Raw genomic sequence first — 27,338 nt, forward strand, 5'->3', positions numbered from 1 at the left:
GTTTAGTATTATGTTCAGGAGATGCGTCGCCCCGAAACAGCTGGGCGCACTTCATCATTTCACATGGGTTCAGTCATACAGAGCAACAGTAAATATAGCATCCGGACACAATATTCAGGCGGCATCACTGACGCCTTTAGCTTTAAATTCAACTTCAATGGAATTTCGTTTTTTTCCCCCCCCACTTAATACTTTAAATTATACTGTTTATTTGTTTCAATTTGTGACGACCCTTTTGTATTTTTCTATTCAATTCACTTTTCAATAATAATAAAAATATATGCAAGCAAGTACGTTATCGTGATTTGATAATGATAATAATTTAGTTTGTATGGGTGATAATAAGAACAATTTATGTGCAAAGACTGTTTCACTTGCATGCCAGTGATTTTTTTGCTGATAAATTTATCTGATGATGGGGTGGTTATTATTTTTCACGTAAAAAATAAAGCTTCTCATCAATTGAATTTCAAATCTCAGTAATTAAATCCATCAGTCATATGAACAATGTCTCCCATGTATGACCGTGCATACCAGCGTGTACTGTATATTGCCTCTCTCAGTCGCATCTCTGTTGTCCTCACACTTTTCAATCCCATTGTCTTTGACATCATCAGGAAGTTATCTGGTTAATCGCAAGACTTCAAGCTGCGCAAAGAGTGTGAGATCAAATCTGCAAACATGTTTTACAAGTCAACCCAATGCACCTCTGAGTCTTGCGACCTGATGATGTAAAGTTCATGGCGTTTCTGTTGACAGTTGGATCATATTATCAGCTGTGACTAACAGCTGTAAGCGCTACATGCAGACGCCCCAGTGCCCCCGTTTCTCAGTCAGTGGTTCAGGGCGATTAGCCCGTGGCTTTCTGCTTGAATAAGAGCGTTGTTGCTATTGTTTAGGAAACAGTGACACACCTTCTTGGGTGTTGGTTGTGAATGATACAGTTCAAGTTGTCACTTGGCATATTATCAGGTGACCATAAAGCATAAAAGGAGCAGCAGAAGACGGCAAAATGATGATCGTACAGATGATCCATGAAGCTGAGATGTTAACACTGCTTTAATCTCTTGCAATGTGTGTCATACCTGCTTCTCCTCCTTTATCTAATTGACCCTTGCAACTGGTGTAGTGCACCTACATGAAGAAATATCACTCTAGGTGCAGCATATTTGCCGTAAGTTTACCCACTCATCACTTTCTATTGGACCGCCAAATCTTCGAGCAAGTAACTCCATACCCCTGAAAATCCGGTCTTCACTGTCTCACTGTTCATGAGGTACCTGACCACACAGAGGTGTGGCAGTTTGGAAGCGCACAATCTCCCCTCCCACTATCATACACCGAAGGATTTGTGAAGACTTACTCAGAGTGTGAAATATTGCCAACGTAATCATTCATACTTTGTTCACTATCATCTAAGAAAGAGTTATGGGTTCATGTTTGCAGCCTGCATTGACAGAGTGCTGGCAGCAGAGTGTGCTGCAGAAGTTTGTCCCACATTTCCCAAGAGGGATTGCCACAGCATGTCAGCGCTCTCCTCTAAATCCATCTTGATCCTCCTCCCTATTCAAACCTTTCCTTTACATGTCCTCCTCTGCCTCCATTGCCAACATTCTACATCCAAACCACTAGAATCTGACTCTCAAACTTTGTCTCCAAACTTCTCCTACCCCTCTTCTCTCTCACTCGTACCCCCCTCTCTCTGGCGTCTCTTCTTCTTGTGATAGTTTTTGTCAAATTTATGGGGAGAGTGTAAAGCACAATCCTTTATTTTAGACCCATATGTACATTCATTCACGTCTCATTGTACAGCTGTTAAGAATGAGTAATATAGACAAAGAGGGAGGCTGGATCCAGATTATACCCATCTCGAGACCGGAGTGGAACCCAGCGATAACCTGGAGCAACATAAACAGATCAGAAATTGACTCAAATACTAGGGTTGTACACGTCAGTATGTTTATCTTTGACCTGCTCATCTGCACCTCACCTTTCTTGAGGCAGTTGAAGGGCAGTGTGTACTGGCCAACAAACTCGCTGCTGAAGAATCCAGTCTGGTCCCGGACATTGAAGCGGATGAGGCACAGTTCTGGGATTTTTAATCTGAAGGACATGTACGTTCCCCAGTAAGGATTCAGAGCTGGAATCACATTCAAACAGAAACCTTGGTCAAGTTTGAAACTGTAAAAAACCTCCAGTCATCCTTTGGGGAGTCGTTCCACTTACAATTGTTTTTCACTGTTGACGTGCTTTTCTGGCAGTAATCCGATCCAATCCCATGGATCTCCACTCTGACAAAGGAGTCCAGAACTCTACTAGAACGTATGATAGGTAGGTTGGATCCACTGATCACCTGCAAGGTCACCAGAAGGTCATTCACACATCTACATTTAAGTGCTCAAAATGCACCGTTTTTGTCCTTGTGTTTGAAATTCCAACACCAAAGCCAGTCACAGCTGCTGCTGCTCTTCTCCAGTCCTCCAGGGGACCGGCTCTGTTGGCAAAGCTGTGGACACGTGGGCAAAAGCAGCGCATTTTGAGCGGTAAATAAAATGCCTGTGATTTCATTGGTTTGACGTGACAAGGCTCAATATTTTGGCCGCTTAACGCTCTTCAGTCTGTAAAAATCCATATATTAACCGCAGCGTTTTATAAAAGTATATATTATAAAAGTATAAAATAATATTATATTATATTATATTATATTTTAAATGGAAGACAATGTGCACTGATACTATGTCTAAGAAACCAGGAGTTATGATAAAAGCAAATATGTTCAGTGTAACAATAGTGGCATTAGGTTAATAACATGCTGGATGCTTATCAGCCAGTCCTTAAAAGGTATCTATGAATGGCTTGTGTTTGTTTATGGCTCAGTTAGATGAGGTCATGCACCTTGATCAGCAGCTGTGTTGGTTTGACGTCACGTTGGCGACAGTGAGGGTTGAATCCCTTCTCACTGCACGTGAGCACAGCTGGCTTCAGGACGTATCCACAGCCTCCGTTGTCCAGGAAACGGCCGTCATTTAAGTCCATCGGCTTTCCAAAAGACTGGAAGTTCAAGGCAACTGGAACCATCAAAGGGGCATCAAGACAGCGTTGCAGATTATCAAATAAAAAATAGTTACTTTGTCAAACAATCTCTTCCTCTGTGACTCACCAAGCTGTGATCCGACATTCCAAAATTCCTGAGGGTTGTAGTTGGACGAGGTTGTTCTCACCCCCGCTGGATAAATCCGGCTTAGGAACTTCTGGTTGTGTAGAACAAAGTTTCCACCTGTGAGAGAGAGAAAACTAATGTCTGAGAAACAAAACCAACACCGGAACTACGTTAAACCAAACAGGAAATATCACCCCACCCGAGGCTTTGGCCAGTTTTCGGGCCCTCATCTCAGCCATCGACGTGTTCTCGTTGAAGTTCTGTCGACTCTCAGAGTGAGCGAAGTTGACAAACTTGACGGAGCGGGTGTATATAACCAGGTCTGACAGAGACTGAGCCACTACCACCTTCTTCTGCACATGGAAAGGTGAGATACTAAACAGACTAATACAGAATATAAGAGAAAGATGAAGCTCACTTATGTATCTTGCTAACTCACTTTCTTCTTTGAGCTCCTCTTTTTGGGAGACCAGAACCATGAAATTCTAGATTGACTTTCTTCTTCTTCATCGTCGTCCTCATCGTCCTCCTCCTCTTCCTCCTCCTCCTCATCTTCCTCATCGTCAAACTCATCTCTACTTCTGACTTCATCTGCTGGCGCTAACTTTTTATTCTTGATAAGGATCTTATATTTCAGGTCCTAGTTTGGACAGGTTTTTAAAATGTAATGTCTCAATCATCAATCTAGGACTTGCTCAAAACATAAAAATAGAACATTATTTCTGATGCAATTTGATGATCTAAAGACAATGCTGTATTCAGTATTTTACCACTAGCTTATTTTGGTCACTATCATGGTCCAATGCTTTTTAAGCAACAGTTCCTCGCCTGTTTTCCTCACTTGGGTGATGGAGCAAACCATAGTGTGTGTCCATCCAATGCTTCAAATCATTTAAGTTTTCAAATCTGAAATCAACTTTTAGGAAGCTGAAAATACTGTCAATAAGTCCAAATAAAGCAACTACATGTCACATCCGACTTATGACCGGGATTGGTTCCGACCAAGTTGGATTGGACATGAGTGGAATGCCTTTCAAAATAGCCGACGCGAGGGTTATAGGTGCTACTGTAGTGGTAGATCACTGTGTGAGAGTGAGTGGCATCTGCAGGCCATGGTCGTATGTACAGGTGGACGTAAGTCGAGCAGGTCCTAAGTCGGATGTTACGTGTATAGTATCACAAGGACACTGAAAGAAGAATAGTTTTGTGGAGTTTTAAATGACAGTTTTGGCATCTTACGTTTGGACTTGGAAGAACTCCAGGAGGTGTTTCATTTATCTGACATCTCAGCAGCTTGTTGCCCAATATTGAGATGAGATGCTCGGCCATGACCTCCTGCTGTGGCTTTGAGCAGTGGTTTTCCAGGGACAGGATCACTGGGTACGGCGACACCTGAATCAATCACAATTAAAAAAAAAAAATTAAATTAGAACAAATCACAATAAGGAGGTTGTGTTTTCGACAGCGATGGTTTGTCTCTTTGTTTGTACGTCTTAAAACAGCTTTAAAAGTAAAGGATGGAATGATCAGGAAATATGCAAGTGATCCGGCTTGAGTGATTTGATGGAAGAGTGACAGCACTTACAAAGGTTCCCTGTTGTCTGGAGAGCAAACTGTTAGATTAAATTATTTTTTTTTCTTGTAATGAATTAATCATAACTAACTCCCACTACAAATTACAATAGTAGAACTTTGTCATCTTATTGGCCCCTCTGGTTTCAATGGAATCTTCATTTTCATGGCATTGAGAACAGATGCTAAATGTGTGGGTAAATTCCCATTAAACACGAGTTAACTCAGCTCTGGTGCGATTAATCGATCGTTTGATTTTAACCTAGTGACAGCCCCGCCAGAGACAGCTGAGCACTGACCCACCTCAAACGCATGCTCCTCCACCGTGCTGATGACGTCCTTGAACAAGATCTTGGTGGTCAGCGTGTGTCCGTGGAAGACCACAGGCTCCATGTTCTCACCGTCCCAGCAGTCGATCTCAAGGCAGCGACAACCTTTCCGCAGAGCACTAGACAACACAGTCAGGTTTCATAATACACAGACACAAACTACCATTTGATCGTGATCCAGTTCAATAAAGGTGTCTCACTGTAACTGACAGTCAAATCTTTATTCTAGTTTAACCGCAGTTAACTTTAAATGAAATGCAGAAGATAAAAACGTGATTAATTTGCGATTCATCGCAAGTTAACTGCACTATATTCAATATTTCAACTGACAGCCCTAGTTCATATTTTAGACATTTTCTTTTCCCACAATAATAGAATTATTCAGAAGCTGAACAGAAACCTGGCGTTAGCTGCAAGACAAACTAACAAAGGCATTCCACCGGACGGACAGACGTACGTGTAATAAGCGTCCAGGTGGCTCTTCCCGATGAGCTGCCCCCCGGTGAGGTAGGTGTTGTGCGATGAGGAGATGAAGTAGCTGGAGAGTGGCTGGTTCATGTCTTGGTACACTGAGGTGTGAGCTTGGTTGAAGACGCTGCAGTCTTTGGACTCCATGTACCTGAAGAAGCCTTCAAACGTCATGCCCCGGCTCTCTCTGACTGGAGGACACACAAACACCCTCATCACCTCCTCCGCCGTGGTCATCCGTCCAGTGCCACCACTCACCCGCCTCGTCGATCTCATACTTGTCAATCAAACCTATAGCCGTGTCTAGTTCTGCGGAGAGCTCCAGCTGGTCGCTCTGGAGGAAACGGAGGAAGCTGGAGGCGGGAAGGGTCGGCTGCCCCGACGCGTAGGTCTGGTAGATGTTCTGAATCTCGACTCTTCTGGAATATGGAGGCTGACTTCTACTCTCCATCTCGCCGCACAAGTGCACTTCTCCCTGTCACTTATTGATCAGAGGTGGCTATGAATCTGTCATCTGTTGATGGAAGGATTGGATTCAACAGACTCAGATTCAACACACAGAGCACTTCTGGCCACTGTTGAAATAACTTTGAAGTTGTGTATTTGTGCGACTGACAGAACAAGATCACAAACACAGGTGAACCACAGGTTTTCCCACAGCTCAGAAGAGGCTCAAAGTAGAGCGACTGCGATGATATTGGGATATATATATACATACATATACAGATATTGGGAGGATGGGCTGCTAAAACATTATCTACAAGAGACTAGGGCTCAGCATCAGTCATACACAGTGAAAGATGAAAACCTAATTATCATAGAAATTCATTTCAAATTGAGACCTTTTTCCGAATCAGATCTCTACGTCTGAACATCTCGACAGACTTGTGTCACGTCATTGACCTGAACAGTCTCAGCAAACGTTACCTCGCATGAAGACACTGAGAAAAAGCCAGAGGTGACACGGTGCTTAAACCAGTTCAGTTGTGTCCAGATGTTCAAATGAGAGGTCAGCAGAAACACATCCGAGTTCCATTAGGTCATTTTAGGGGCAGGAAGTACACATTTCATCAGAAATGACTTCATAATTCATTTTCAACTTGGGGGTTTTTGCAGAGGAACCACAAAACTACGTACTGAGTAACAACGTAAACAGGAAATGAACAGAAGCGTCTTTGGTTTTTGAGTATGTTTATCATATATGTCTTTGATTCATGGTGACTTTAATACATGATCCTGGCATTCGAGCAGTTCTGACAGTCTGGCGCTGAAATGTATCAGAAATTAATTTACAAGCATGATTGTCACCACTAGACGGGGCTAAACAGAGAATATAAAACTGTGTTGTGAAGGATATTACATTGGGAGATATGTGGCCTGATAAATATAAATGATTGTTTTATTTTCATTCGAAAGGAAGCACCACAACTTATTGACATATGGATGTGCAACAGCAGACATCATCTGGTTCAGAGTTTCATTGAGTCAGTTCAGCAGCACTGCAGTAGGTTCACTGAAGGTAATGTGTACTCACGGAGGAGGCTGAGCAGCACTCAGTTTAACACTCAGATTTGCGTCATAATTTCAGAATTATTCACTTTTAAAATGAATCTCACAGTGCAGACAGTTCCGCCTTTACATTGGTAAGCTCACGTTTGATTCTGAACAAGTTCAAGTTCTACAAAACAGCATATGGTTCAACAGATTTTGGAGCAAAAAAAAAAGATGTTGACTGGAGAGATTTAACACTTTCAATAAAGGCTCAATTTCAAAACCTGATTTTTCCTGATAGCACTGCAGTGTAAGCGTCCAGTGTGAGTGGGACATAAATCTTCTCCCTTTCATCCATAAAATACAGCGGGTCTTTGACATGGTTTGGGTTGAATCCCTCTTCAGTCAGCTTCACTTTGGTGTGTTTGAACGTGCTGGTCACCTCCAGGGATGTCTGCGGTCAGTCACCAGGCTTGTTACCAGTGCATTCTGAATCTGCGTGAGTATCGGAGGCAGGCTTGGACGTACCTGGATCCTGATGAAATGAGGCCTGGCGTAGCTGGGCAGCAGGCTCGACACGTGCTGGAACACAGCGGAGGAGTCAAAGGCCCGTCCGGCTCTTAAGGAAACAGCTGCCATCCCTGCTCGACCCTCCTGACCTGGAGGAGGTTTGGGGAGTTGAAATGATCACACATACTCGTGGAGGAGCAACAAATAAAAACACGATGAGACATACTAATGTGACACTGTTTCAGCATCATTTTTTAAATGTTGAAATGAGAATGTTTCAGCTGTTGTTAATTACTTGCTTACGTTGAATCATTACCCTTTATATGGCAGTGTGTGTGATGTAGAACTATTCCAACCTCAGTGAAAGCTAACACTGTTCTACACTTTAAAAATGAGTCACTCATTGCAAGTTGCAAGTGCCTCACCTGGAACTTCCACTCCGTAGACGCTGGCCTCAGCAATGCACTCGGCCTTGGACAGAACGTCTGCCACCTCAGTGGTGGCCACGTTCTCACCTTTCCACCTGGAGACATCAAACACCAGCAAGACGTGAAGATGTGATGTTTGCTCAGTGGTTGAGCTGCTCAGAACTCACCTGAAAGTGTCTCCGACTCGATCCTTAAAGTAAATAAAATCATCTTTATCGATGGTAACCAGGTCACCGGAGTTGAAGTACACGTCTCCTTCCACAAAAACATTGTGCAGCCTCTTCTTCTCTGTCTGTTTCAGGTCTCCCGCGTAACCAAGGAATGGAGCTCTCTGTGATATTTTACTGATCAGGAGTCCAGATTCACCTGAAGGAGGATGGAAACAGAGGAAAGTGAGTCGACTCTGTTTACATAACTACTGGAGCGCCTCGAAACCCAGGTCGCATATCTCCACTCTGCTTTCTGGACTAATAATGTTAACCCACAAAACAGAGCAGCCTCACAAGATCTCAAGTCATATCTATATATATATATATATATATCTCAAAATTACATTACATTTAAAAGACACAGTAATCGAGCACAGACAGAGGTTGAGTCACCTTTGGAAATCTCCATGCAGAATCCATTCAAGTCCCTCACAGGCTGTTCTTTATCGACGTCATATTGGATTACAGCGTATGGAAACAGTTTCTTCAAGAAAACATAACCCTTCTGTGTCAAAACAACTAGACTCACACGTGAAAATAAGTTCTACCTTGTTGAGGTATCCGTCTCGTCCTACAGCCCCGATCTTTCCATACAAATTCAAAAAGGAGACATTCGCCTCCGTCGCTCCGTAAAACTCTGTGATCCGAATGTTCCCGAACCGTTGAATGAAGTTCCTCCAGACATCAGCTCTGATCCCATTTCCCACAGCCAGACGGACTTTGTGATTTCGGTCATTGGCTTTCTGTCAGTGAGGATGGAGTTAATTCTGTGAGGAGGTGTGATACAGGTCGATGAAGTGATCTGACCTGGGGAGTGTTGCAGAGGTACCGCATGATTTCACCGATGTACTGGATGACGGTCACGTCGTATTTCCTGCAGTCGTCCCAGAACTGTGAGGCCGAGAATTTAGTCCTGAGAGCCATCGTTGCTCCTGCAGCGGAGAAATCACCACTAGTCACCAACAAGACAATCTCAAATCAAAAGCAGGAGTCAGGTCTCATTCTACAAGTCACATGAACGAGTCATAAGGTCAAAGCTATACGTCAAGTCAAAAACATCCCTCCATCAAGTCACTAGTTTCCAAAATCTCAAGTCCTAACCCTTACGTTATAACCAAGAAAAACCACTGAAACAAGTCACAGACAAGTCAAGTTTTGACCTGTAAGTTTCAAGTCTCATCTCCCTGGAACGTCTCGAGGCAAAGCCCTCAGGTCACAAACGAGTCCGACTCTGAAAGTCAAGTCTGAAGTCAATTACTCAAGTACAAGTACTCAAGTACAATATACCTGGAAGTACTGACGTCCTACTCTTCAAATGAAGAGTCTGAATTTGCAAACTTCACGTCACAAGCTAGAAAGTGCATCAATCTAACAGTACAAACACGTCTCAAGTCCTCAACTCCAAGTCTCAGCAGCTATAATTTACTGGTCTGTTAGTGTGAAATAGCCATCTAGAAAAACACCCTTCCTCATGCGTCTTCAGGCTACGACTTGAGCTCTATTCTAAAGACCAGAACCTGAGTTGTGCCTGTGATTTGAAGGCAAGAACTTCAAACCTGCTTATGAATATTAGGAGGTGACTCTTCAAGACTTGAATAGTGAGAGTCCACGTGAACTGTGGTTTACATTCAGGTCACATTCGTGTGAATTTCAGGACTTCCGATGAATCTGAGAGAACATTTGGGATTTGTGAATAGAAGCTGGACTTGTATGCACTAGGTTGACCTTGGACCTCAGGTTTGTGGCCTTGTAACTGAAGCGACTGCTCTGACAAATCAAAGCAATTTGCAGCTTCAGGTCTGAATCTCCGACACCAGGTATAAAAGGGCATAAAGTAAAGAAAAGTACAAGTCAGGAGAAAGATGGCGAATATGGCAGGGTGAAAACCACCTCGTTCAATGGTCGCAGCCATGCCGAGGAAGGCGGAGCTGTGGTAGAGTGGGAGGCAGGTGTAAATCACATCCTGGCTGGTCATTCCTGATGCACACGGAAGGAGAGCCATCGCCCAGAGCCTGCTGTGGGTCACCAGAGCTGCTTTGGGGAGACCTGTGGAAGAACACACTGGAAAGTTTGTAACCAAGGGAAAAACAGAAATCGCAAAATTTGAATGAAAATAATAAATGGGTGAAAATAATAATAATAATAATAATGAGATATTGAACATGATGCAAAAAAAGAAGAAATTAAGCTGTGTCCTAAAAATAATTTAATAATTTAATATACTTGAGGAAGGTGCCATATTGGTCCCTGTTGATCTGCCGGCCAAAGAAACATGGAGGAGCCCATCAGCTATAAACCACTCTGCAGTGTGCTAGATATAAAAACGGCTCCAAGATGCGCTTCATTCAACACAGACAGCCAGCACCAACAACAACATGAAGCCTGAGCGACGATGTAAAAACAGACAAGCATGGCTCACCTGTTGTCCCAGACGTGTACACGAAGACGGCCGGACTTGCCAACGTCAAACTGGACCTCATGTCTTTGGGCAAGGAGGCTGAAGAGACCTGGTTCATCTTGTCTGTGAACGAGTGGAGACCCTCAACGCTGGTGGTGTCTGCCAGGATGTAGACCATCACCCCCTGCTGGAGAAGAGTGGGCAGAACCTCCACCACGGCCTCCTGCAGCTCTGGAGTCAGAACCACGGATGAGTCTTAGCTTGTATGGCCAGTGCAAAGGTGAGAGTGAAGGTATTTTTTGTTTGTGTTGGAAGCTCAAATGTTGCTGTCTGTTGCAATACATTGAGCCAGTAAGGGAAACTGCCAAACAAGCAATCACTAAATACATACAGTATACGCATAAACAGATGTGACATTATTTGGGAGTGAAATCAATGAACTCGGGAGATTCTTTGTTTAAGAAAAGAGACCAGAATAATGTGACGTGTGAAAGGCCACCAGCGACTCTGTTTCAGAGTTCACCTCTGGTTCTACATTACACAACTCCCAAAGGTCACAGGAGGACGACAGCTGTGTGCTGATTCACCTAGTTCATCATTTCCAGAGAATTACAGCCGTAGTGAACAAGTCAATGCCTAACTGGAATTACATAATTGTATCGCTGGAAGCACAAAACTTATCGCACAGGGACCAACTATCAGCTCCCTGTTTTAGATTTTTCAGTCCGTCTCTCTGTCATATTTTTGTTCAAAACATTATGTTGCCTATTCAGTGGTCACATACATTTGGATTGTTTACATTAGACGCAGACCCTCCGCCCCCTGAGTTGCCATATTAGAATGCAAACTAATAAAGATAAGGCGCCTGAGCGCCACAACAGGTAACTGCCAATCACATTAGCGCGACACTATTGGTCACGCCCACAAGAACCAGCAGGTGTGATATGACGTCATCAACAAGAGCGGAACTAGTGTGTTGTTATTGCATGGGGGAGAAAGTCGAATTAATGATTAACGTGTCGTGTTTCTAGAATTATGAAAAACGATTGAATTGGAAATAGTTTTAAATTTATCATCAAGCCGAATCGAACTTAATGCAGGATGAATTTGCAAGTTCACGTAAGAAACGTCTGGAATACATCAATGAAATTGGGATACATTTTTGTATGAATAACAGAATATATACAGAAACCACATGTGGTGAAAGGGGGCGTGTGATTACATGCGAGGCGCTTTCATAATAGCCTCCGTTGAGCGGGGAGAATGGCAGCATCAGATTTACTGTATGTTTGCACCAGTATGTGTGAGGCACCGACCTGCAGCCACCAGCAGAGTTTTGGCTCCACTGCAGTTGAAACAGTGCAGCAGAGATTTGGACCTGACGTGGATGTTGAGCAAGGCAGCAGAACAACCCAGCTTCACCAGACCCAGCCAGAGCCACACGAACATGGGCTGGTTCCCCACCATCACGGCCACCGTGTCTCCCTGCTGCACATGGCCGGTCTGCAGCAGCACTCTGGCGACCCTGTTGCTGAGTTGCTCTGCCTCCCGGTACGTGAACGTCTCACCGCCGAACAGTAGCATGGGTTTCTGCGGGTGCGCCTTCACCGCGTCCACGAAGCGCTCCAGGACAGTGTAGTTGGTTTCCCCATACTTTAAGAGCCTCCGGTAGATTCGGAGTTTGGTCAGAACGCTCAGGACATCCTGGAAGAAGTAGCGGTAGTGGAAGAAGATCCAGACGGCCGCTGCAGGTAACAACCACCAGAGCATGATCGCGCGCGTGCTGGACAGAATCTGATCTCTTAACTCTGTTGATCCACCCTCTTCTCTGCTTACTCACTGAAACTAAAAAAAAAAAGAAAGTTAAAATATGCAGGTGGGTCCAAAGTTCTATCAGGTTTTCCAAATAAGTATACCTGCAGGGCGGGGGAGAGGAGGGGGCGGATCAGATCAAATCAGTTTCAACAAATTTAAAGCAAATGTCTTCATGATAACTATTTAGTTTCTACTTGGATGCCCTTGTTGTCCTGGCCAGAAGACAAATCACTCAAAGTCAGATCCTCAATGCACTCAAAGTGTCACCTCCAGGCTGTAAACTGTAAACAAAACAAGGACCAAAAAACAAACTTGTACCCATCATCATGCGTCATATTTCTACCACAGCTCAATATATAAAAATGAAGTCATTTAATTTATTAGACATTAAAATAAGACGTTACACACGTGTACACTGTGACAACAGCACGTTATAAAAACATAACAAAAATATAAAAATAGTCCGTCAACAAGCCAAACATTTGCAGCTATTCTCTCCTCAAAATGTCCTCAGCAGAAACAGATACTGCAGCACATTTTTGGGATTATAGAAAAAAAAAAACTTCCAGAATAAGGTGATCCAAAGAGAAATCTGGTTGAAATCCTTCTGTTCTGGGCGCACGCACATACACACGAACCATCCATAGAGGCTGTTTAACATGTAAACCATATACACTTGAGTCAAGGCACCATGTGAATCTGAAAATCACTTCAGTGGAACTATTTTTTGTGATACACTGGACTGTCAAATCCGCTGTCCTGCTGCTGGCATCGCCTCAGCTCGGAAAACTGAGGTCTAGAGTCAACAGCCTGCTGCCGCTCAGCCTCAGAACCGGGAGTGGGCTCTCTGTGCAAGCTCCCCATTGCTTTGGGATGAGTTTGGGTCTGAGCCATCTTCTCCATGAAGTCTTTGTAAACAGTCAGGTCAGAGGAGTTTGACGTTAGATCACCCATCTCTCGGAAGTCAGCAGCAGACGCAGTGGACAATGAAAAAGGCCTGACAGGGTCTACATTCCTTCCGTAGAGAGGCGGTCTGGGAAGTCGGATATTGGGGTCCGAGTCACTGCTGCTTGCGCTCCAGTCCGTGTGTTTGTTATCTCTAACAGGAAGCTCCTGGGTGAGGAAGGCTTGACCTCCTGACCTGTATGTTAGTCTGCTTCTACTTTTACTCTTCAGTGCGACACTGGGGGAAGTTTTGAGGAGCTGCGTGTAAGAGGAGGCCTGGGATTTACTTCCTGTTTCAGCTGAGATCCCACTCTCAGATGTAGAACTCTGTTGCTGCTTCAGAGGATTCTGCTTGTCCTGGACGACCTGTGCCCGGGTGTCCAAAAGACCCAGTTGTGTGGAGATGCTTTTTGGTAATCCTATGTTCCCATCATCAGGGAAGTCAGGAACTGATGAAAGTACATGAGCAAACAATCAGATTTCAACATTATCTGCCGCTTTTGCACTCTCATATCGACAAGTTGACGCAGGCATCCTGATGCTCAGCAACATCAGCTTAAAAGAAGAGGCTCCACTTCCTCGAACATTTTTGGAAAGCAGAACTTGTGCTAAAGCTGATGATTCATGGGCATTTTTTAAGAATCTCATCCAAGCACATGCAGCTTTGAAATTACGTAACTAGGGAAAATGATCAAGCTAGAACATGGAGAGGAGTTTGATGTGGCAAGAAAAGATAACAAATGTAGAAGAAAGTCAGGTATGCAGTGTAGGGGCGAAGTTATATCTCCCACAGAGCCACGGGGATGTTGAGCCAGATGAACAGGGAAAAACAAATACAACTAGATTTTGCTATGAAATACTGTAAAAACTGATGATGTTATAAGGTTGACAGTATCTTTTTGGTTGTGTATTATTTCATTTTAGATAAATTATAGTTAAAGATTCTCAATATAAATCATCAATGAAGGAAGGTCTTTGGAACTGTTGAATATATTGGGAATCAATATCATGGGCAAAACAGGCAGCGAAGCCAGGCTTTTTCTCACCTTTGCAATATAGGAAGTAGATGGGCATAATTCATATTTAAAGGCAAAACTAGAGTAATGAATAGACATATATCAATTTGAATGTTTTACGTCAAACATTTCTATACTGCAGTCATGCATGTTAAATGCGACTGAATGGATTTCCTGTGTTGGCCGAAGAGCAAAGGGCGGATGTGGTAGATGAGGACATGCACAGAGATGCGTGACCAGAAAGGACGTAGACGGCGAGTTAATGTGGAACTATCCTAGATCCGTTTCAGGACCTTAAACACAAAAAGTGTCTGCGATATCTGTCTTCATTTTGCTGACTGATATTTGGGAAATGGAAAGACTAACATTAAACAATGTGTGAGATGGTACTATCAAGTAAAGGAAATATGTACATCATCATCTATCCATCACACGGCTGGCAAGAAAACAGGTCACCAACTCACTTGTCAAGCAGCAGTTCTTCCCAGACTTACTCTTGAGAGGCGTCTCCAGTATTTTGGCCATGGCTGCGAGCTTGCTGGCAGCATTCATTATTTTCTTCTCTGCCCTGCAAACGGAACAAACATTGATGAGTGTCTTCACTTTCATAACTGAAAGAAATAAAGTGCACTAGAAGCTGGTGACTTGCCCTGTCGCCTTCCCTCCGTCCTCCAGTAGCTCCTGCACACAGCTCAGGTAGTAGTGCCTCATCTGGCGGGCCGCGTCGTGTCTCTCCTTCTGTAACATCTCTTCTGCTCGCTCGCGACTCTCCTGAAGGTAACGCGCCATGTCTCCTGCCAGAAAGAGAAGCATCAATCTTATCCGTGCACCAGCAAGCAAAATGATAGCATCACTCATGTCAGCTGAGTCAACAAACTGGATTTTGTTTTATATAAATGCTCAGACAGAACTCTTGTTGAAATGTTTGAGAATGTCAAAACTGTAGCATTAGATCCAGCAGACTTTCTTTCACATTCATCTACCACATTTGTGATATGAAAATTAATTAAAATGACTGACCTCTGATTTTCTCCACAGTCCTCAAGTACTGCTGCTTCTTCTCTTCAAGGCTTTGCTGAAGTCTTTGTAATTCTGAAGCCCTGAGGAGTAACAACATCCGTTGGACTTATTTAACGCAGTTTCTGTAACCAGGAAGGAAAAACAAACTAACAGCACACGGCACTTGTCACCTGCCTTCAAAAACATGAAACGTAAACAGAGTTAACCCAAGAAATAACACATAAAAACACCTACAAAACCAAAAATAATAGTGAGCAAAAAGGAGCAGAGCCTTGACAGCTTCAGGTTTCCAGTTACTCAGCAGATACCTATTAACTCGCAACATTGACTTTCAAAAGTGGCCTGAAACTATATAATTACACCAATCAGCTTTTAGGATGCTGTGAATTCAGCAAAGAGGTGTTTTCAGATCACTCTCAAGTGCGCATTGATGAGAAGCATATCACACCATAAAGGCATGTTAATATCATCCAATGTAAATATATATCTCTAAGGAGCGAGGAGTTCATAATATGTGACCCTTCACCGACATCTGTGCAGCATGATTTGTTCATGAACACACTCAGGACAAATGTCCTACTGCTTCCTAACTTTTCAGTGACCAACATAAAATGTAAAATATACATATTGATGTCTTTTTGTTTCCATGAGGATTTGATAAATGAAAAAAAGACCTTTCCTCAGGACCATCTGCCATTATTCAATGTGTGGGGCAGCTAACACATTTTTCTCTGACCAAGACATCACACTTCAGCACTCATAAAATGTACCTGCATCTCCAAGCAAGCACAAAGATTGTTAAGAGCAATGGCAAGAACAATGGATTCACGGTTCCGTAGGAATGAAACCAATTGAATGAAAAAACGAAGGGCGAATTGGACTAGATTTGTCTGGCGATGAAGATAAAAAGAAACAAACCCTGAAGTTTCTTGTTGACGCTTTGCTTCCTCAAGCTGCTGGAGATGTTCATCCCGCAACTTTTCTAAGCTGCTTTCATGCTCATCTGCAAAATACACCAATGCAGCATATCAACTCACGCACGAGGACCATGTGCAGATCAAAACTAGACCAAATAAATCACTTGAGGTGCAAATCATTTTCTATTGTCAGATAATAAGTCAAGAAGATTCAGATTCCACTTTACACCTTGAGGTAATGTTCGAGTCAAGACCATGTCGACAGACCTGAGCATACAGAGACCAAGACCAAACTGAATACACAATACAGAAGCAGAATTCTCCTCGTCATATAGACACACTGGTCTCAGCACGGTCTTGGCTACAACACTACCTTGAGGGAGCCGAAAACACACACAGCTCTGATGTACCTTTGAGCTTCTGCACTGTAGTTTTGTGATCTCGGACAGTCTGCTGGAGTTGACGACAAGCTTTTGCTAGGTGTTTCTGGAGCTCCTGGTTTTTCCTGTGAAGCTTCTTGGCTGTCTCAACACACTCCTTCCGACAGCGGGCCTGCTCCCTCTGGACCACAGAACCTAGACAATCAACAATATGATATCAACTTCTGTTGCTAGGAAGGATGTTTTTCATATATCAATCGATGACATACTTTCTATTTGGTTGATTTCTCTTTCATGTTGCTGCTGAGTCTCTTTTAGGACGTGACTCAACCGCTCCTCATTTATCTACGAGGACACCAGATACATGAGCTGAGAAGTGAATATTTAACATGTTTGAATGGGTCGAACTCACCCTCTTCCACTCCTTCTTTGCCTGGGAAACTGCTCTGTCGACCAGTTTTTTGCAGGACACATGGACTATGTCGCATATGCTCCCTCCAGATATGCTGGTTCTACTTTCATCAGGAACCTCATCATTAGGCTCTCTGACAATATGCATCTGAACTTCTACCAGAGCAGACCGGAGCTTCCTCAAGAACTCCTCCTCTATTTGTTGTCTTAGATCTTGTTCCTTCTTCACTTGCTGACATTTCCATTCCTCCTCTCTGACTAGAGTTGTCTGCCGAAACTTGGTCTCTAACTGGAGCAGCAGCTCCTTCTGCTGGAGCTTGGCTTCTTCTGTAGCTTTCTGCAAAGCTTCCTGCAGCTTTTTCTGCTGCTCCTGAAGCCTGCTCTGGTAAACCTGCTCACAGCGGAGTCGGATGTTGGAGATCTCTTGCTGTTTATTCTGGTTCCAGGCTGCTCTCGCTCCAGCCAGCTCAGCCTTCAGCAGAGCCTCTTGTTCCTTCCTCATCTTTTCTAGCTGGTCCTGGAGTTTTGCAATCTCTTCTTGAAGATCAACAACCACCTGAGATTCAGAGCTTTGCTCTTTTGGGTTAATGCTTCTCCTCTGGCGCCACCTTTCCTCTGCTTCTCTGACTGCCAGCGATACCTTGCAAAACAACACAGATCTTTTGTCAACGTGTCAAACATAAATTTACAAAGATCTTTACCTTCTGTGCTGTTTGTATTGTACTCAGTTCTTCCCACTTATCCCGTTCTGCCTCCAAACAGCTCTGATACTCGGGTAAGGAAGTCAAATCCTCAATCCAGCGATTGTAAGCACGAGTCACTGCTCCCTCTACCTGCAACAACAGCAAATGACACAGTAAACCTGACGTAGCCACTAAAGTTAAAACCTAAATTCGAGTTTACATGTCTTCACTGACCTGTTTGGCCATCTCCTCCAAGTTTTTCTCATGAACCTCTCTCTCCACTTGTTTTCGTGCTTCATTTACAGCTTTACATTTCACTTTGTCAGCTTCCTGTTGCAGGCGCAGTTTCTGGGCCAAGAGTTTTGACTCAAGCTCCTCAACTGTTATGGTCACACTGTTTCCCTTCACCTCGTCTGTTTGACTGCTTCCATCCATGGTTAGTGGGGAATGTTTGTCTCTGCTGGCCTCCTCCAGACGCTGTGACCAGGTTCTCTCCAACTGCAGCAGAAAAACAAAGATTATATGAAAGCTTTCTTCATATTTAAACAAACTAAACAACATGATAATAAGGATAATAACCTGGAGCCTTTCCTCATTCCACCTGGCTTCAGCAGAGTCTACATGAGAGTCCACCTGCTTCTGGATCTCAGTCTCCTTCTCCCTGGTCCAGAGAGATTTAAGCTCCAATAATGTGGCCTGATGTTGAGCCTCAAGCTCTGTCTTCAGTTTGTCAAATGATGCTCGTCTTCCCTCCCTCAACTTCTTCTGACAGTTAGAAAACAAGACAATGCTTTTTAATTAAACAGGGAAATGTATTTTTTAATATAAAAAATGCATTACAAAATGTTCCACAAACAAAAAGAGCTTCATATCAGATCGCTTGCAACAGCACACTCCTGCAGTATATTACATAACCGCTGACACTCTGTGTTGGTCATCATGGAATAACTCTGTGGCCTGTCAGTCATTTAAATTTTCTATTTTGCCCCAGAAATTCAAAGGCAAAGCTCAGGTTCAGGTTCACAAAAGACATTTTTCCAAGAACTTTAAGTAGCAGCTACACTGTACATCGCAGCTGACCAAACTACTGATCCATCTAACCTCAAACAAGAACACAGCTCATTGAAAACCTTAACACCACTCGATCCCCATTACTTCATCGACAAGTGGCCAATCATATTAGTAATTAATGTCAACCATACCCCTGCTGTACTTCACTACAATTTATGTTCATATTTGATAGTCAGCCTGCCAGCTTCTTCCTCATTCATAGTCCTGGATGAATGAATGTATGTTTCAAATGTATGTTTTCCCTGTAACACAGTGTAAATGTCTTACATGACAAATGACTTGACATCTGAAAGACTATTATAGATCATGGCTTCATTATTGTTGCATTGCATAGAATTCAGTGGTATTTCATGATTAACAGTTTGAATCCATCACACAATGCATAACATAGAAACTGTTCTACCTCCGTTTCTTTCATCATCCTTCCCTCCTCCTCTTGGTTCCGCAGGCTCTCCTCCAGCATGTCCTTCTCCTTGCAGACAGATATGTAACACTCTTGGACAGCAGACATCTTGTCATTGGCATCAGAAAGCTGTGTTCTGTTCAAAGAGAAGTGAGAATCACATTTTTCAAACACTTTGATTACCAGTCTAGGAAGGGACTCACTGCATCTGTTGAATGGCCTGATCATGTTGAGCTCTCAGCATTTGCATTTGAGAGTCGTGTTCCTGCATGAGCTCTGATTTCACTTTGTTCACCACATCATCTCTGAACTGCTGATGAATGCGCTCGGATCTAAGTAAAGAAAAGGAATGCATGAACGGTACCATTCGGCTCAATGGTCTTGAGCAGAAACACCGAACCTTTGAGCCGCCTCTTGCTTCTCTTGGTCCAGCTCTTGGATCATCTCCCTCATCTTGGTGCACAATTCAGCGTTTGCACCACGGACTTTGTCCTCACTCTGTTTGAGCTCAATGATTTTCTTCTTGAGCAACTGAAGTTTCAACAATGAGCGGAGGATTTTACAATATCCAACATCCAACAACAAATATTTTCATCAGCCGACCAACCTCCACTTGCTCCTGCAAGTTCCTCTTGTCTTCCTGTAGCTTCAATAACTCATTTTGCGACTGTCCACTCAGTTGATGTTGCTCCGTCTGGCTGGTTTCTCTGACCTGTGGACACAAAATAGGTTGCCATGAGTCACACTGCACACTAAATTAAATTGCTAACTGAGGAAAATACTGCCACGATAACGCTACATGTGCTCTTGAAAAAAAAAACAAACAAACAAAAAAACAGCTGAACTATCAACATTATGAGCAACTTCTCTCCATTACAGAAGTCGGCCCGGGGTCAGCCTCAGGACATCGTTCAATATTATTATTTTTTTACTTTATATATTATTTTATTAGTTTGCTGTTCAAAACACTTGACAATTATTGGAATTATCTTTCTATGAAAACCCAGTTTCCATTTCTGGTCAGGCGTTAAATCTAAAGGTTACATTACCATGTATATTATTAATATGATATTAGAATTATATTTGATTTCACCTCCATTTTTATTGATTGTCTCCTTTTTATTGATTTGTGTCTGATACAATTCTTATATATTTTTAGAAGACTTCTATTACATATGTATTTGAATATATGAAGACCTACAGCATATTGCCAATCGTTAAAATGATAAAAAATATTTATCGATATGTGTATTCACTGTATATTAGCCAGTATTTAATGATAATTAAGTATTGACTAGTGACTTGTTAAGACTGTCAACATTTTACCCTGGAATACTCAACGAAAGTTCAATCTAAACACCATAATTACAGAGTATTGACTATAAATTAGCAAGTTTTTTGTTAATTAATAGCCAATATGTGCTCCACAATCTAAAGTGTTACCATTGTTTTAACTTCGTCAATATGTCTTTTTCCTTGCAATGAAATTATGTTGTTGATTTAATAATAATGCAAATAAAAATAAATCAATCAATAAAATAAGACTCTGTTCTTAATATTTGACAGCCTCTCACGACAGTGCTTGAGGACCCTATAAATCTAATTGTCCATCCCACGCATAATTCCATCTTTTGATATCAGGACTGAATGTTTATGTTCCTTCCAAGCAACTTTACAGACTACAAATCCTTAGATGTGCATGTTGCCTAGATAAAATTTCATTCAGCGTTTGATTTTTGACAGGTGGTTTTCGCACATTTAAATGTATGAATAAATTTTAGTCAAAAGAGATAAGGAATTTAACGTTTCTTTTACACGTATCCTTGTTGTTTTTTTGTTTTTCTGATGGACCAACTGAGGACTTGATGTTTCCATGTCACTTACACAGGTACTCACTGAGGAGCAAAGTTTGGCTTCTTCTAATTTGGTTTGTAGCTCTGCTGCTTGTGCCTGAGAGCGCTGGAGATCTTCCTGCAGTTGGCTGAGTCTCACCCGTTTTCCCTTCAAATGGGCCAGGCACCGCTGCATCTCACCACGGAGAAGCCGTATAGCATCATCTTTTGGTAGCTTGGAGTCCTGAAGATTGGCCAGAGCAGTACTGACCACCAGCGGGGACAATATATTTATATATGATTGACAGAGTACCACAAAGTGAGCACCAACAGTTTCAAGAAATACAAATACAAAAGCGTTCAATAGTGAGTAAAATGATGTGATGTGTACCTGTGAAGATTGGTGTTTTTCCAGTTAGTTTTCTTTAATCCCAGATCTGAGCAGGATTCCGACAGCTGGTTCTCCCAGTCATCATTTGTCTCAAATGAAAGGACACCATGTTTTACAGCAGACTCATACATGGTTATCTGTTCCTTCAAATCAGCCAGATCCTCCTTTGGTGCGAGATGGATGAAGTTAAAGATATTGTATTACAGATTGAGTTCTGAAATAAAAAAAACAAGTCGAGAGGCAACAAACCTGTAAGACTCTATTCATGTTATCACTGAGTACCTTCGCTGACAGAGCCTGCTGGAGTTTGATTTGCAGTTGACTCATGTCCTGCACAGAACCTACAAAACCGGAACATTTTGGTAAGTAACTGTACTTAATCATTTCCTAAATATTTGATCTACTTGTCTGCAGCAGTTTGGCACATTGTTGTTGACTCTCTTCCAGGCGCTGACTCAGTGTATTAACAACTTTGGCTCTGTCGAGCTGATCCTCTTCCCTTTGACGCTCAGTATGCTTCACCTGCTCACGCAGACGCTGAGCAATTTCACTCTGAAACAAAATATACATTTGTTATTTCATCAACGGTTATTCCAACTTTCAATACTGACCTGCTCCTTTAGAGCATGAGAGGTTGAGTCCAGCTTCTGCTCCAAGTTTAACAGTGCCATTTCATGCTGCTCTTTCAAGACCTCCATGTCTCGATTGTGCTGCTCCCGTGATCTTGAAAGCGTGTCAGAGCGACACATCTCCAGCATCTGCTGCTTAAGGCTGTCGACTGCTGCCTCAGCGACCCTTTGCTTCTCAACATGCTGATGAAACAATTTAAAATCAAACACAAAATGTATTTTTTTTAACTATACTTAACATTCAATGTTTATAAGCCCCCTACCTCCTGATCTCTTTCATCCAAAGTTTGAATTTGTTGCTCCATTGTTTTCAGTATTTTTTGCATCTTGAGCTCTCTTTCCTTGTACTCTTGAACGAGTCGACTTGATTCTTTAAGACTGGCTGCAAGTCCATCTCTGTCATCTACAAACGTTGTACAAATCATTTTATATTTTATAAGTGAGTAAAGTTGTCCAAAGCAGATTTTATGATGAACACATACCTTTAATCATTGTGTACTGATGCTCCAGGTATCTATGGCTTCGCATAGAGTCCTCCATTTTTTGCTCCATATCTTTAATTTGTCTTTGTTGAGCTTGGTTTAAAATCTTCAGCTGGGCAAGCTGCTCTTTTTCTGCGGTTTCTTTTGATAAAGACCACAAAATATGTGTCGTATTGCATGCTCGACAACACCACTTCAAATCAAGAGTTCACAATGCAGTGTTTTTAGCTTGGCAGGATAACAACAGCAGCTAGGAAGTGAACTCATCATAGGTCAAAAAGTGTGTTAAAATCCACAGCTGGCTAACAAATGGGTGAGTAATGTTTGTAAAACTTACTTTGCGTTGAGTCAAGGAATTCTCTCTGTAAATGGTCCAATTGCTGTTCCTGGGAATTAAATGCTTGGTGAGCAGGGTGGCGAGAGTTGTAGCTGGCCTTGTATTGATCTGAGCCTCTGTCCCCATCACCTGCGTTCATCTGCTAGACACAAAAAAAGATATTGCTGTGAAATTTTAACATGATTTTAGATTTAAAAAGACGGAGGGAACTATGTAATGCTACGGTATGATAGGTTTAGCAAAAACAACTTAATGAATACCGACCTGAATTTGATCCCCACAGTCTTCTCCACGTCCTTCATCTCTATTAAAGACCCCTTGGTTGCTGCTGACAACAGGATAAGTATGAGACTCATATGTCTCATCTGTTGAGAAGTCGTTCGACAAAATGGATTTGTCTGCACTGGTGTGGATGAATCGTTGACCCTGTGACTGATGGTTCCAGGTCGGAGGCAGTGTTTTTGTGTGAGGGTGAGAATTAATCCCGCCAAGTGGAGCCCCTTCATCTCTATAGGGATATGGGCCCGGGGCTTGACTGTACTCAGCAGGAAAGTTCTGTGGATTGAGATAATGATGCATTATTTCTTCCAATGAAAAAAAAAATAAATTGAAGAGTAAATTCTGAAAAACATGCCTGGTCGTTAGAGATGGGCTTCTGTCTGTCTGACCATTGGTGATTCCACTGCGGACTGGAATGAGATTGAAAAGTAATTACAATGTAAATGTGCCTTTTAAGTAAGATTAAAAAAATAATGTAATAACTTGTTTCAAAAGATTATCAATCGCAAGTGTATCAAGGATACATACCATTTACTAAAGCATTTTAACTACTATCTTAACAACTTAACAAAAATCCCTATTGACTGAAAAAAAAGGATGTTGTTGAACAAATTTAGGCTCATATTCTAAATGATTTTCCATGAGTGATAACAGTTTTACAGCACAGATTGAAACAAGCTTATCATATATTTCTTACACAATCATAAAATGGCAGTGTGTTATCTTTGGTAGTCAAGGTTTGAACTTCACCCTGACATAACAAGCATTTAATCTATGCAAAGACAAAGCTGTGAACACAATCCTCCCAAAGAAAGTTCAATAAGTTCGGTATTTGTATTAATAAATGCATCTACGAATGCCTCCCAGAAACTCAAATTAATACAAGAGCACGGACGATACCTGTTTCCAGGGTTTTTATTGCTGCAGGTGGAGTACTCGAGCTCTGGAGAGGAGGAGTCTTGGCTGTCCTCCAGCATGTCATCTGGCAGGTCTGTTAGCAATTTGTGCAGCTGCAGAAAAAAATAGCACATGGAAATGAGTCACCAGGGTTGCATGGCAACAGAGTAATAAAGCAACATGCAAACAAAATAAATCTTTGAAACCTGAGAAACCAAATGCCAAGATAAGATTGTGAATCCATGAGTGGTCACATTAATATTAGTTATACAATGTTAAAATGATGATATATGTAGTATGAACCTTTTTTCCCCAACTTAATTAAATATTTTAAACATCTCACTCAGACCACAATTAGAATCTAGAGAGCATTATTTCTATTCAAGAAGACACATTGATCCAACGGATGTTGTAAAGTATGAAGAGAGAAAAGTTTGTCACCACGAAAACAAGACCAAAATATCCACAAAACCAAACACTAAAAACACTGAACAGATCTGGTTTTACTGGATGGTGGAACAAGCAAAGGCAAAAACTTACTTCCCACAGAGATTGTTGAATATTCCTCAAGTCCTCCACCGAATCCTCCACTAAAGGACCCATACTATCCCCTTTACACATTGACCCAGACTGAAAAAAGAGCCTTTACTTCAGCTCTCAGTGGCATGATAACTCCCAAGCCTTGACTATCATCGTGTGAAGCATCCGAAGAGTGAGAAGTATGCCGTCGACTCCCCAGCAGTATCACTGCATTTGCCTCCAAAAAGACCTCCATTGTTCAAAGAAAACATATAGCAAAGTTAACTGGAGCAGAAACATTCCAGTTACTGGCTGACAACATTGTCCTTTTGAGCAGCCTGAGAATAATAAACACAGCCAAAAAAAAGATTGGAAATTACAGTTGAAAAATCTGGATAGAGCAAATAGGGTAGCGACAGAGGGAGACGCTTCGTTCTTACGAATAACATCTTAAATAGGTCAAGAACAAAGATAGGGAATAAATAACTTGAAGAGGCCGAACCACATGGCTGTGTTGGTTTCTGCAAGACACACCTGAAAAAGGGTTTCTTCAGGCTAAAAATAGAACCGGTTGATGGTGCAACTCAGAGCATGCATGATTAGCAACACGGCCTGTCTATCAAAACAAAAGAGGCGGTGCTTAAATACTACTTGTACTACTTGTAACAATTCTCAAAAGGCCTGTAGTGGAAAACAACTTAAAATAAGAACCACAAAGAGGAATATAGACCTTTCAACACATTGTAAAACATTAAATACTACCTCAACAGTTTCTAAAAAAAATTATGGCTGGATGTATTTACATGATTTTATTAATGATTGATTGATATTAATGTTTCAATAGTTGTGGACAGTAAGGAACCACTTGTCTGAAGAAAATGCAATGTTAAAACAATGTACTCTTCACAAGCTGATATCTACTGCAACACCTTTAGTTTCAAATATACACCAGTGTCCATCAGTTGAACTAAACAGTGCTTTTAACATTGCTGACTCCAGGGCGGCCTGAATCTGATTCCCTTTGTGAACAGTGCTCTAAAACAGGGGATTTTAACCTTTTTGATCTCAGGGCCCATATTTCCCAGAACAAATGAGCCCGGGGCCCATTCAATAGAACAGATTCATTACTCTTGATTTAATTTGTGATTAACAACCATGTTTAATCTACTTACACGGAAACAAACCAAAACCATGTGAAATTACATGAAACCATGTGATCATTGCAAATATATTTATTTGTCACCGAAAAGTCAAACAAGTAGCACCAGATGCCAGTCATACTCATCAAATTTACTAAAAAAAAAAAAAAAACACACTTGACGCAAACTGTCGAGAAAATTGTAAAAACTGAATGAAATTCTGAATAACATAAATATAAAAAAACATGTCTAAATATCATAAAATAAAAATAATACATTTTATTTAAACTCCAAAGAAGATAAGTAAAGTGTATATGAAAGTATTGCCAAAAAATGTTCAAATTAATTTGCAGAAGCCAGAGGCCATCACTTTCTTTATCATTTTTTCATTTTAAGAACTTATCCATAGTTGTTCACTAGCACAGATTTGCAGCTGTCCAGTCAATTGAGTGACACACTACTGCCACCATATGTGGCTAATGTATTAAAACTGAGCCTCTCACGGCCACAAAGGTGTAAAACAAAAAAAACTTTTAGCAGCCCTGTAGGAGGCGCTCGTGGCCTAACCATGGACCCCGGCCCTATGGCTAAGAATCACTGCTCTAAAAAGCACTGCATAAGTTGAGCTTTATTATTATTACTATGTCCTGAAGTGACAGATGTCAGTGTGAGGAGATGATCAGTGGACAAAAGAAAGGCATTAATCTCTTGACCAACATTTTTGTTTTCAAATTTATAGCAGTAGTAACACCCAACACAGTAGTTTGTAGCAGTAGACATGTCAGAAACGAAAGGTCTTTGGTTTCTTTGCAAGGACTAAACCTTATTAAATTACCAAACACATTTCTTTCAGATTTCTAGCAAAAGATGAATAATTATGTCTGCGGAGTGCACTAGAATTTCCAAGGTGAGAAAAAAAGAACAAACAACCCACCGTAACTACTTTTTATTTTCAATTGTTTAACTGCCTAAATAATCTGCCATCTCTTCACCACCCGCAGGTTGACCGGGGTTAAATGTAACCCAAACGAACAGCCAACACATGCCTACAACGTCAGTTAACACCAGAGCCGCTGTAACGACGCTGTCACCGTGCAAGATCAGACTTGTGTACCTCTTGCTCCCTTGCGTAGTCCTCCTGGTCGTACTCCTCTTCATCGTGTTGGGTTTGAAGAGCAGCACTGTCAAAGTCAATGGACATGATGGAGCTGCAAATAGATCAAGACATAGACTAACAAGTTAACAATTAAATATTTACATCTACAGTTCAGTTGGTAGCCGTTTTACCTTCTGTTAGGTTGCTACGAAGGTACTCCACTGTGTTTTCAAGCAACGCTTTGCGTTTCAAGAAGAGCCGAGCATGTTTGGGTGACAACGCAGTGAGGCTAGCTAACCCGTTAGCTCAGCTAAGTGATTCCAAACGATGAAAAGCAAACCTCCCCTGAGCAATGCACATGTTCCGCTATGTCAATATGCACGTTAGTTAGCCAACCGAGCGACAACGAACGGCTACTGTTTAAACGTTGGGTATAACCCGCTTCTGAAGCTACCGTAACTGCTAACTTTCGCTAACCGGCTGCTTGTTGTCTCGAAGATCTGGAGACTCG

At 42.0% G+C, this 27,338-nt stretch overlaps 3 protein-coding genes across 9 annotated transcripts; all 3 read right to left on the reverse strand.

The window, feature by feature from the left end:
* Nucleotides 1–1,777: 1,777 nt before the first annotated feature.
* On the reverse strand, nucleotides 1,778–6,679 carry LOC128770766 (1-phosphatidylinositol 4,5-bisphosphate phosphodiesterase zeta-1-like). Its single transcript, XM_053885612.1, has 12 exons — nucleotides 6,457–6,679; nucleotides 5,788–6,043; nucleotides 5,519–5,720; nucleotides 5,036–5,180; nucleotides 4,400–4,552; nucleotides 3,600–3,800; nucleotides 3,360–3,513; nucleotides 3,161–3,277; nucleotides 2,896–3,068; nucleotides 2,227–2,353; nucleotides 1,991–2,140; nucleotides 1,778–1,898 (listed from the first exon to the last, which is right to left on the reverse strand). Exons 2-12 carry the CDS (start codon nucleotides 5,978–5,980, stop codon nucleotides 1,816–1,818), a joined length of 1,698 nt encoding a protein of 565 aa, XP_053741587.1. The 5' UTR covers nucleotides 5,981–6,043; nucleotides 6,457–6,679; the 3' UTR covers nucleotides 1,778–1,815.
* Nucleotides 6,680–6,733: 54 nt separating this feature from the next.
* LOC128770765 (long-chain fatty acid transport protein 2-like) lies at nucleotides 6,734–12,456 on the reverse strand. The gene is made up of 10 exons (XM_053885611.1): nucleotides 11,882–12,456; nucleotides 10,587–10,796; nucleotides 10,058–10,213; nucleotides 8,975–9,099; nucleotides 8,716–8,910; nucleotides 8,561–8,651; nucleotides 8,126–8,324; nucleotides 7,956–8,053; nucleotides 7,549–7,679; nucleotides 6,734–7,474 (listed from the first exon to the last, which is right to left on the reverse strand). The coding sequence occupies exons 1-10, from the start codon at nucleotides 12,333–12,335 to the stop codon at nucleotides 7,298–7,300; spliced, it is 1,836 nt and encodes a 611-aa protein (XP_053741586.1). The 5' UTR covers nucleotides 12,336–12,456; the 3' UTR covers nucleotides 6,734–7,297.
* A 319-nt stretch (nucleotides 12,457–12,775) lies between these two features.
* On the reverse strand, nucleotides 12,776–27,332 carry cep152 (centrosomal protein 152). 7 transcript variants are annotated; one of them, XM_053885605.1, is made up of 28 exons: nucleotides 27,019–27,332; nucleotides 26,846–26,939; nucleotides 24,077–24,186; nucleotides 23,532–23,586; nucleotides 23,162–23,452; nucleotides 22,898–23,039; nucleotides 22,561–22,701; nucleotides 22,342–22,481; nucleotides 22,061–22,261; nucleotides 21,854–22,001; nucleotides 21,699–21,790; nucleotides 21,450–21,613; nucleotides 21,111–21,324; nucleotides 19,834–19,938; nucleotides 19,627–19,757; nucleotides 19,430–19,558; nucleotides 19,227–19,362; nucleotides 18,332–18,514; nucleotides 17,987–18,250; nucleotides 17,771–17,902; nucleotides 17,071–17,709; nucleotides 16,928–17,003; nucleotides 16,689–16,853; nucleotides 16,280–16,364; nucleotides 15,362–15,441; nucleotides 14,991–15,135; nucleotides 14,806–14,909; nucleotides 12,777–13,774 (listed from the first exon to the last, which is right to left on the reverse strand). In XM_053885605.1, exons 2-28 carry the CDS (start codon nucleotides 26,930–26,932, stop codon nucleotides 13,101–13,103), a joined length of 4,833 nt encoding a protein of 1,610 aa, XP_053741580.1. In that variant the 5' UTR covers nucleotides 26,933–26,939; nucleotides 27,019–27,332; the 3' UTR covers nucleotides 12,777–13,100. The 7 variants fall into 7 exon arrangements, with proteins under 7 accessions (XP_053741584.1, XP_053741580.1, XP_053741582.1 ...); XM_053885607.1 differs by having other exon boundaries at nucleotides 12,778–13,774; nucleotides 18,332–18,517; nucleotides 21,123–21,324; XM_053885608.1 differs by having other exon boundaries at nucleotides 12,778–13,774; nucleotides 14,836–14,909; nucleotides 18,332–18,517.
* Between the last annotated feature and the right edge of the window lie 6 nt (nucleotides 27,333–27,338).

Source organism: Synchiropus splendidus, chromosome 14 (genome assembly GCF_027744825.2).
Source record: "Synchiropus splendidus isolate RoL2022-P1 chromosome 14, RoL_Sspl_1.0, whole genome shotgun sequence".
NCBI lineage: Eukaryota > Metazoa > Chordata > Actinopteri > Syngnathiformes > Callionymidae > Synchiropus > Synchiropus splendidus.

Coding starts and splice junctions, on each gene's coding strand:
- LOC128770765 (XM_053885611.1), bottom strand. CDS start 12,335: ATGCTCTGGTGGTTGTTACCTGCAGCGGCCGTCTGGATCTTCTTCCAC. Junction 8,911..8,974: donor ACCTCTGCAACACTCCCCAG/GTCAGATCACTT, acceptor CCTCACTGACAG/AAAGCCAATGACCGAAATCA. Junction 8,325..8,560: donor CTGCATGGAGATTTCCAAAG/GTGACTCAACCT, acceptor ATCCTCCTTCAG/GTGAATCTGGACTCCTGATC.
- LOC128770766 (XM_053885612.1), bottom strand. CDS start 5,980: ATGGAGAGTAGAAGTCAGCCTCCATATTCCAGAAGAGTCGAGATTCAG. Junction 3,801..4,399: donor GAGTTCTTCCAAGTCCAAAC/GTAAGATGCCAA, acceptor TGTCCAAACTAG/GACCTGAAATATAAGATCCT. Junction 3,069..3,160: donor GAATGTCGGATCACAGCTTG/GTGAGTCACAGA, acceptor TGATGGTTCCAG/TTGCCTTGAACTTCCAGTCT.
- cep152 (XM_053885603.1), bottom strand. CDS start 26,932: ATGTCCATTGACTTTGACAGTGCTGCTCTTCAAACCCAACACGATGAA. Junction 18,251..18,331: donor GGAATGAGGAAAGGCTCCAG/GTTATTATCCTT, acceptor TTTCTGCTGCAG/TTGGAGAGAACCTGGTCACA. Junction 13,775..14,805: donor GAAGAACTGCTGCTTGACAA/GTGAGTTGGTGA, acceptor TACTTTCATCAG/TTCCTGACTTCCCTGATGAT.